Genomic DNA, 10,531 nt, shown 5'->3' on the forward strand with positions numbered 1-10,531 from the left:
AAGCAATTGCGCATTCCAAATTGGGAGAAAATTTGGGGGAAAATTATAATTGGACACACTAAATAAAAGAAATAAAAAAACTAACAAGTTAGCATTCATTCATTTTTGTTTCCTCCTTTGTTTCTGTTTAGTTTTATGAAGGCTATGGGCAGACTGAATGCACAGCTGGGTGTACGATGACATTGCCTGGAGACTGGACAGCAGGTAAAATACACTAACACTTAGCACTGGTAAAGCAGACCCCTTAAATGCAGTATCTAGCAAGTATATGTAACATGCCTTGATGTGTTTTTTTTCAAGATTCAAAGACATGTTACTGATGTTGCAGTGTCTAATTTCAATTAGAAGGGTAGGTTTACTGTATGCTCTAACTTGAAAATACAGCTGTTTGGCTTGTAGCTTCCTAGAACAGGTTGGAGGTTGGTATATTTTTAGCTGAATATGTAAATATTTTAGCTGAATATATAAATTCAGCTAAAAAGCCTACAGGATCCCATCCTATAATAATTTCCAGAACAGATCATTTATTTGCAGCTGAAAAAATTCCAATATTTTTCCTAGACAGTGCAGGTGTGATACTCTGATACTGCAGTTGTTCAATTTAAATCACATTTTCTTGATGGGGCCCGATTTTCATGACTGGGCAAATAGTGGCCCTGGCGCTGTTAAAATCTTTAGGCCCATGCAAGGAAGTTGGTTGTCAATGGAGCCTGTGTCCATTATACAATTTAAAAGGGCAAGTAATCACAGAAGACAGGTTAAAAAACAAAAAGAAAGGTAGGCAGCCCCACATATGTATTTAATAGTTGGAATAGAGCACATTGCTATAATCATTTATCTCTTAATTAACTTTTTGAACAACACGCAGCTTAATAATTGTGCAGTACAGAGTTAGCTAAACATTATGCTATTATTACATTAGGAAAACAAACATTATCAATTTCTATAAAATAACAATTAAAATCTTTAAGGAAAACAAACAAAAAAAAAATCTTCCAGCCATTTTAAAATATTTGAATGAGATTATCACCACATCGATAAGCTCCGCTGTTGTGATGCAAGACGACCAAACATCTGTTTTATTATGAGGATTGTAAGAGCAGCTGACTCTTCAGGAGAGCAGTAATTTCTTAGTTTGGGGAGCTGGCGATCAGGGTTCAACTCTAAGCTTTGCTTTGTTTTTTGTTTTTATTATTATTATTTTTAAATGTATGTGTTTATTGTAATGGGGTGTTCAGTTGCACTTTTCTTTCTCGTTTGTGTCCTTGGGCAAATGCAAAGCAATGTAATTTTCATGACAGTGCAAAGGGTTACGTTTGCATTTCAAAAGAGACAGGTCGAAGAGGCTCTTTCAAAACGCAATCGGCTGCGCTTATAATAACATAACTATAAAAATCGAATGTAAATCATAGAGGGACATATCCGCTTATTCAACAATGGGGAATGCCCCCTTCACACTGCAGCAGTACTAAAACTTGTATTTGTCAATAATGTATTTGTATTACAACTAATCAGTACATCATGCCTCTTTTCCACTGTACAACCGAGCCGTACCGAGCCCTCACGGTGTGGTTAAGGAGAGCCTGGGTTGTTTTTCCACTGCAGAGCCAAGCCGTGCTACTGACGTCGCACGCAACGAAAGACAGTTGTTATTAATTAATGTTATTAATTAACTGTTTGCCAAAAGATGTGCAAACAAATAGTGTTAAAAAATGAATAGACCAACGGTACCGATGTATCTTGTACCGCTGTATTTTGTAAATATATTTAGGAATTTCTTTAAAATCCACACATTTTGCAGATTATATTGACTTGATAGTTCTGTTGAAGGGGAAAAAAGAAGGTTTTAAAAATATGATTTGCCTGGTGTCTGTCCTGTTTTTAAGGATAGTTGTTGATTCTAGAGTTGTTTTTTTGTTTGGGTGCTTAACAAAAGAAGCTGCACAAGCGCAACGAGAGTCGTAGTTGTATGTATCGTACAGCTGTATTTTGTTTGACTATTTTATTTTTCATTTCCGCATTTTTTTTTTAATATTAATAATGGAATTTTGTGTTTTATGAGTGTGTGAGTTAAGTGTACCATACCCGCGGTTTATGTCCATTTATTATTATTATTATTATTATTATTATTATTATTATTATTATTATAATTATTTATTTCTTAGCAGACGCCCTTATCCAGGGCGACTTACAATCGTAAGCAAATACATTTCAAGTGTTACAATACAAGTAAAATTTGCTTCAAATCGTCAAATTCATGCATAAACTTTCTCATTTCTGACTCACGGCCAGATCTTGCTGAACACTTCTATCTGCCCACAGAGAAACCAGAGCCTGCACTTCCTCAGCGTCCCAAAGCTGTCGTTTTCTCTCATCACACTCGCTGCCCAGCATGTTGTTTGTTGTTTGTCTTTGTGGAATGTACTGACTGACACAACGTAATGATGAAAATTCCTAACCCTGCCCCTGGCTCGGCTTTGCTTGTAGCCGGATTCAGATGTCTTGTGAGGCCGGAGTTTCACGTTTTGGTTCTTGCTCAGCTCGACAAATAGCCAGTGGAGAACCACCCGTACCGTACCTTACTGAGCCCTCACGGGTCGGATATGCCAGTGGAGCAGTGGTGTCAGTCTCTGCATTTGTACTTGCACCTTACTCCCAGTAAACTTTGTATGTAGTTCAACCTAACATGGTATCCATCTCATTCTCTCCAAATACACAGCAAGACACCACACCATCTAAATGAAATGAAGATTTATTTTAAGTTGTATTAGACCCCAGCTACAGAAACAGCACCCCCCCACACACACACACTTTTGTAAACAAAAAGTTACGCCACAGATTAATAATATATTTATTTATTTATTTATTTTAGCAGACAATAATAATAATAATAATAATAATAATAATAATAATAATAATAATAATAATGCATATATACATAATAAAAAATAAAAAAAACAGTTTTTTTTAAAGGATGCTGGGACCTGAACTACCATCGACCCCAGCCCAGCGTGTCACCGCTCTCCTAATGCCTCGGCTGTTCTCATAATACTTCTAATATATGTTTTTTTTTCATAAATCACAACAGCGGGGGGTTATTGATATGGTGATATTACTGTGACAGGATGGCTGAGTGGGTGACATCACAGGCCAGGAAGTTGACAGATTCACTACTGCGGGTTGAAGCGCTGGTCACGTATTTATTAAACAAAAATAAATGAAATAAACAAACAAAAAGGCACGTTGGCAAAATAAACAGACCCAATGGTTTTCAAACAAAAACAAAACAAGTATTGTGCTGGTCTTAACCCAGCACGCATAGCGTTTGTTTGTTTGTTTGTCTGTCTTTCTTTTTCTCTCTTTCTCTCATTCCTGCTCTCCACTCTGAACAACCCACCCCCAACAAGAGAAGCTTATATACACAAGCACGTCACACTAATTACAAACACTCTATACAAGCTCCTCTTGGTCTGCACTGCACAGAATAACATGGGGCAGGTAGGCTTTTAAAGCACTGCACACTCGGTTAAACTGCTGCACCTGATTTTCCAGGTCATGTTGGACCACCATTGCCATGTTGTACTGTGAAGCTGGTTGATGTAGCGGAAATGAATTACTTTGCTTCTAAAGGGGAGGGGGAGGTGAGTAGAAACAACACATTTTTTTCCTTTAAGGTTAAAACCGAATACAATGTATAATGACCATAACCTAGTGGGCCTACAGCTGTGGCCAAACGTTTAGCATCACCTACAATTTTAGGATTGAGACATCATTTAAAAAAGTATGTATGTATGTATGTATGTATGTAAAGTCTACCGAAAGCCATAGGAGGCTGTGTGGTCCAGTGGTTAAAGAAAAGGGCTTGCAACCAGGAGGTCCCCAGTTCAAATCCCACCTCAGCCACTGACTCATTGTGTGACCCTGAGCAAGTCACTTAACCTCCTTGTGCTTTGTCTTTCGGGTGAGACGTAGTTGTAAGTGACTCTGCAGCTGATGCATAGTTCACACACCCTAGTCTCTGTAAATCGCCTTGGATAAAGGTGTCTGCTAAATAAATAAATAAATAATAATACTAGTAATATAGCATTTCATGTTAGATTTCAAAATGTCACATTTTTTACATTTTTGTTAAGTATATGAAAAACTACAAAATGTTATGTAATTCAATATGTTAACATAACATTGTTCAGCAGGTTTCATTTGACTTTATGAAGCAAAATTAGTTAATTCGATAAGGAGATGCAAATGATGGTAGTGTGTGTGGCACTGAAAAGCTGTCCAATTCTTTCTTTAAAAGCTGTACGTTGTTGTTATGGTTATGTCAATAGGCAGAAAAAAAGAAAGGTGCATCACCTAACCTTCATTACAAAGTCAATTTGATGTCTATTAATTTACTAACATCTGGTGCCCCCTACAGGCACTAGTCACAGGCGATTTGTAACAAGTATACTACCCTATTGGAACAGTTGCAGAACCCTTACTAGGACTGTGATGTTAGTTTTGTTTTAACCCTTGCATACTAAATATCTTGGTACACCTGAATTGATTATCAGTACTTGTGTAGAATTATTTATTTATTTATTTATTTATTTATTTATTTTTCATGCAGTGTGTCTCACAATGCAACGGTGTAACAAATCTAATTTATTTACTAAAAAATACAAAATTATTTTTGGGACATTTCTATTTTCTATTTTCCCAAAAATAGTTTTTTGTTTGTTTGTTTGTTTGTTGCTAATAAGGTATCTATTTTATATGTTGTAATTTGGGGTTTGCACTTCATGCAGTGTTGCAATGTTGTTTTATAGGTTTGTATAAAAGGGCCAAATGTATTCAAAGGCTACCTGAAGGACCCTGAAAAAACAGCTGAAGCTCTTGATGAAGATGGTTGGCTGCACACAGGAGACATTGGAAAATGGTTACTGGTAAGGTGGCTGAATTGTTGCTCTTCCACAGGGTTGCTGCTGTATCTTTGAATTGATTATATATACTGAGCATCAAAAGAAACATATTGCTATTATAACACATTTATTTTCGAGACAAAAAAGGCGAAATTGGCTAAATGTTTTTGATTTCTTTTTAATCACTCGATCATTCATCCTTGACCATGACACGCTTGAGTGACTACGACTGAAGCATATGCACTTAATCACCTAAATAGTGAGACAGTTGATTGGACACTGGATATGGAGTGATTTCAGCTGTTGAATTGCAAGCTTGAATAAAAGCAGTAAAGAAAATCACAGAAAAAAAAAAATGCCACGCCATCTTGGGTGCTCACAGCCAGCAATTTCAAACCTGGCGAGACGGTATAACCAGACACGCTCTGTCAATGACAGGCCACGAACTGGGAGACCAAGAGTCACAACACCTGCCCAAGATCGACAGATCGTTTTGCTGCATCTTCGTGATGTCAATTGTTAATCGGCACAATAAAAGTCACTGCACCTGCTCTAAAACAGGGTTTGTCATTTTTAGATCACATCTAGTGAAATTTATCCACATATAAATGATAAGTTTCTTTTGATGCTCAAATATAAGCGATACGTTTCTTTTGATGCTCAGTATATTTTAGCATTGTTTTACTTGACAGTGTTATTAAAGGCACAGTGTCCACTAGGTTTCAAGGTTGTTGCCTGAAAATATCAGATGTGTGAAAATATCAGATTTTGTAGAGAAACACAACCCCCAACCCATGTTTTGGGTTGGGGTTTAGTTGTAGAGAAACATAAGTTGCCGTTTTGGGGAATGTAAACAAACTACAAGGTCTGCTTCTTGTAGAATTATAGAATACAGTATCTTTCTTTCTTTTTTTTTAATGGGTGAAACAATAGTTCTAATTATCCCTTGATTGAATGACACTGTAGTAAAGTGTTCTCTCTTTACACACAGAATGGCACTCTGAAGATCATTGATAGAAAGAAGCATATCTTCAAGATGGCCCAGGGAGAATATATTGCACCAGAGAAAATTGAAAACATTTACATTCGGAGTGATCCTGTCGCTCAGGTGTTTGTCCATGGAGACAGTCTTCAGGTGATCACTACAAATCATATCCCTTATAATACACTCCCTACTACAGTAATTCACTACGTTGGAGCTTCCCTTTCTTTTGTATTGGGAACTAATAACCCACACCCCTGCTCCACCCCGCTCTCTTGCTTTGCCTCACTCCCCTGCTCCACCCCGCTTTGCCCCACTCATGGATGTATCCTGCTTTCCACGTGTCCAGGACTCCTCTCTGATTAGTCAGACGCCTCCTGTTCAGCCCCACCATGAATTTAATTGGACTTACAGTTGTACAGACGCTGACACTGCAATGTTTGGCATTGCAATGGCCAAACATGGAACTGAAGTTGTATACATTGCATAGAAAACTAAGAGGTTTATATGAATGGTTTGGTTTGATTGGTGTGTTGTCCTTGTTTCAGGCGTGCCTCGTGGCAATCACAGTGCCAGATCCAGAGGTTTTGCCCAGCTGGGCTAAGAAGAGAGGGTTTGAGGGTTCATTCACAGAGCTGTGCAGTAACAAGGTGGGTGTTTTTTTAATTTCTTATTTTTTTGTTTATTTTATGTATTTGTTATCACTCACATAGTGGATGCATCTATACAGTATGTATGTGTGTCACAGAACTGTTTATATAAGTGTGAATTCCGGTTAGGGCATTATTTAAGCAAGAGAACCCGAAGGATAGGGCTTTTCTGTCTGGCAAGGCCCGCCTCATGCCGTTAAATGTCCTGAGCCGAAGCCGAGGGCATTTAACATAACAAGAAGGGACTTGCCAGACGGTTCTATTGCTATTAGAAAATAGATACGTTTACTAGTTCTTCTTGCTAATGAATACAAATGTTTTCTTCAATATTCCATGAGTAATGTGATTTTCTCAGAATTCTATCTGTGGGCTGCTAGCCTTCAGGCTTTATTATTCCAGCTGCGGACTGTGTCACTTGGGTATTTCCAATAGCCTAATAAAAACTTAATTTGCAAATGCCTACAAAATGAAAAAACAAACGTTACTTCAGTAGCTACCCAAACACATCAAATGAAATCAACAGAAGCGACGACTAATAGCCAAGGTTGTTGTTGTTGTTGTTGTTGTTGTTGTTATTACGTATAACGCTATATTTTTCAGAACCCGCTACTTACTCTTTAAGGCCCTCGTATTGACCAATCATGTTAAAGGAAATCTCAGATCCATTTTCTAATAAGAATTATTGACAATACTAGAATGTAGGTTTATCGGGAGATGCTGTCTTTACCTAATCTATATGCGTTACACATTTTTACTTCTCTCCATAAGCTTTCTTTTTGAGATTTATTTTTTAGTTTTTGTATCTTATTTTCCCATCCTTTTTGATGAAATGTGATTTTAATGTAATCACTGCTTGTCAAAATGGAGTGCTTTATGTCTAATGTGAAGCATGTATTAAGTCAAGGAGTCTCTTACACTGCCTAGTACAGACAATAATATGAAATGTACCTTTTAAAGGAAGTGAAGAACGCTATCTTGGAAGACATGGTAAAACTGGGAAAGGAAGCCGGTCTGAAATCATTTGAGCAGGTGAGGTGTCATTGACCAGTTTTCTTTGCAAGCCAGCAAAGTGCATTATAAAGTTCACGGTCCTTCCCAACTGTAATATGAGGTACCCATTCATAGCTAAGTTCTATGAACAGGCTTTTCTATTGAATGCCAGACAGGGATTTTTAATCAACAGTCTCCTGTCCTGAAACCTAGTTACTGAGTTACTTGTATCCTAAAGACGTGACATTATTTCCTTTTTGTGTTGCTTCATACAGTGGGTGGCATTGTAAATTAAATCTTTTACCACTTGCCCTGGCACTAGTAACATTTTTCTTTCCAGCACAATTCCTACTATCCCGCCCACTTAACCATCTGAAAAAAATATCTTTTAGTAGCCTGTATTGATTACTGTACTAAAGATTCCCATACATATAGGAATGGACCTTTTTTAAACATAGAACTGAACCTTAACCTGTATTAAATTGTTTTCTGAACCCAGTTTATGGTTTGTTAGATTTTTTTTTTTTTTTTTACAGACCTTTGTTCCATATATCCCTTGTCTGAAAAAAATGCGTTTTATTTTATTTTTTCAAATAGATTAAAGATATAGCGCTTCATCCAGAGATGTTCTCCATTCAGAACGGCCTGCTAACTCCAACACTGAAGACAAAAAGAGGGGATCTGAGAAACTACTTTCGGGAACAGATTGATGGTTTGTACTCCAACATCAAGATGTAACCGGCTGGATTCAACAGGAAGAGTAACAGACAAAGCCAGGAAAATAAACAAAAGTAATAACTTTTAAACAACACACGTTTTTAAAAATGTTAGCCTGCACACAAGACTGAATTTGTATGTCATGAATTTAACAATAAGAGCACAGAAAAGGAAAGCTGCCTTATCTGTTTACTGTTTATAAGACTTCAAGGAATGCCTTAGCCTGTTAATGACATTACGTTGTTTTTTTTTTGTTGTTGTTTTTTTAAATACTCTTAGTAGGTCAGGTTGTTATATGGGTTTATCAACAGTAACAAGTATTGCAAAGTGCTTACGCTCCATCCAGATCAACTGAAGCTGAATATTTCTTATATTTGGTTGTCAATCACTGACCATTGTTACTAGACTGTATTTTAAGACCTGGGCTAGATTCTTTTGAAAAAAAAAAAAAAAACACACCATTGCCATTCTAAAATGAATAAGAAATAATTTAAGACTACTTACAAGTTCCTAAGTTAAAAGTTTTTATATCTGGTTTGAGTGTGTTTCTCCTTTTTTGAAAAACAACTAATGATGATAGCTTTTAGAATTTAGCCCATGATCTCAATTTTGATTAAAAAATACAAGATTATAGTGATTTATTGATCGGGGTGTAAACTTTACAGCTGCTGGCACATTTTTACTACCATTTGTACATTATTGTAAAGGGATGGGTTCTGAGGAATATGAGATGCTGCAGTGACCTTTTAGATGTAATCTGCAAGCCATGTCTGATCTTCGATTTCAGTGTAAATATATATTGAAATGCCTTTTTTTTAATTTGGTTTGTTTGTTTGTTATAAACTTGTTTTGTATGCAAATGTAGAATATTTAATGACACCTGGACGTGTAAGTTATGTAACTGGAGAGAGACAAAAAGATACCATCGATGCATTCGCTATGTTTTGTATAAAATATTTTGGACCTATTGTACAGCAAGGGAAATGCTCCAACATGTCGGATGCAATATACAATGGAATACTTTGGCGGGGAAGACACTGGGGACCCACCATTTTGTTGTTGATATTGATGTTCATTTTCAGGAAAAAAAGAATCTAGGTTTGTTATCCTTTACTAGTAAACCTCTGTTTTTAACGAGAGAATACATTATATATATATATATATATATATATATATATATATATATATATATATATATATATATATATATATATATATGAATGAATCATTTACAGTGTGTCCCGTTAATGCACTAATGACTAGATTTCTTCATATATGTGCACAGCTGCTGTTAAATTAATTTGTTAAATGGTGAAAATGAAGATTATACGCTAAAATCATATGAGAAAAACCAAAACTGTAATTGGTGTCCTCCTTCCTTTCTGAATGGTTGCTTTAATGTCCTGGCTTTGTATATGTTTTGCAGAAATAACAGATACATATATTTCTCCCAAGAAAAAAAATATTAAAAAAACCTGCAATACCAAATAAAATATTTTTTTGTGTGTATTTCTTTTCTTTTTCTATCAATCCTGTTGTTAAAATGATTTCAGTTCAATCTTAACTTGTAAAAGACATCTGTCTCTAACTTACACGCATAGATTTTCCCACTGACTTCTATAATATACAATGCTTACAGATTCTATACTATTTACTATTTGAAGCAATACAGTGCTCAAAGTGCAATGCATTCTGAAGCAGACAAGGTTAACCTGAAAGTGATTGGTGGTTGATAACTGAACATAAAGGAAAATGTAATACATTGCTGCTGTTCATCAGTACAGAGGAGTAATGAGTTATTTAACCTGCATTGATGTGCTGTTACTCAGAGATCACTGGAACACTGTTACAGGGCACAATCATCGAAGATTAAATAACTGCTTGGTTATGCTGCTTGTGGTGGTTAAACCAGTAAAGTTAGGTATCAACATCAGACTTGCTGTATTTTAAGATATGGTCTTATCTTTCATTCAAAAATATAAGTTTAGAGTGACTAATGGAGTACATTTGTACATGTTTGTTTCAAGACTGTTCATTCAGTCTTTTACTGCTTTTTACTGTCTTCTCAAAACCCACTTATTCAATCTTTATTTGCAAATTCCTATTTATATATTTTTTTTAATATTTTCTTTTAATTATAATTATTTTGTATACATGTGCTTGTTTTGCGTTGGTATTGCTGTATAATTTATATACTTTCATAGTTTGTTTGATTTTCTGTAAGTCGCTTTGGATAAAATCGTCTGCTAAATAATGAAATAATAATAATGTTTGTAAGGGGATTGGTTCTC

At 35.8% G+C, this 10,531-nt stretch overlaps 1 protein-coding gene across 5 annotated transcripts in view; it reads left to right on the top strand.

Moving 5' to 3' along the window:
* The window catches only part of acsl1a (acyl-CoA synthetase long chain family member 1a), a 37,763-nt gene extending 28,014 nt beyond the window's left edge, over window positions 1-9,749 (top strand). For all 5 annotated transcript variants that reach the window (XM_034035133.3, XM_059027311.1, XM_034035137.3 and 2 more), the window contains exons 15-21: window positions 132-204; window positions 3,553-3,641; window positions 4,809-4,925; window positions 5,893-6,036; window positions 6,432-6,533; window positions 7,491-7,562; window positions 8,121-9,749. In XM_034035133.3, the coding sequence (XP_033891024.3) occupies window positions 132-204; window positions 3,553-3,641; window positions 4,809-4,925; window positions 5,893-6,036; window positions 6,432-6,533; window positions 7,491-7,562; window positions 8,121-8,261 (738 nt within the window). In that variant the 3' untranslated portion in view covers window positions 8,262-9,749. The remainder of the gene's footprint in view (window positions 1-131; window positions 205-3,552; window positions 3,642-4,808; window positions 4,926-5,892; window positions 6,037-6,431; window positions 6,534-7,490; window positions 7,563-8,120) is intronic.
* The last annotated feature ends 782 nt before the right edge of the window (window positions 9,750-10,531 follow it).

The sequence above is a fragment of the Acipenser ruthenus genome, chromosome 1 (assembly GCF_902713425.1).
Source record: "Acipenser ruthenus chromosome 1, fAciRut3.2 maternal haplotype, whole genome shotgun sequence".
NCBI classification, from domain to species: Eukaryota; Metazoa; Chordata; class Actinopteri; order Acipenseriformes; family Acipenseridae; genus Acipenser; species Acipenser ruthenus.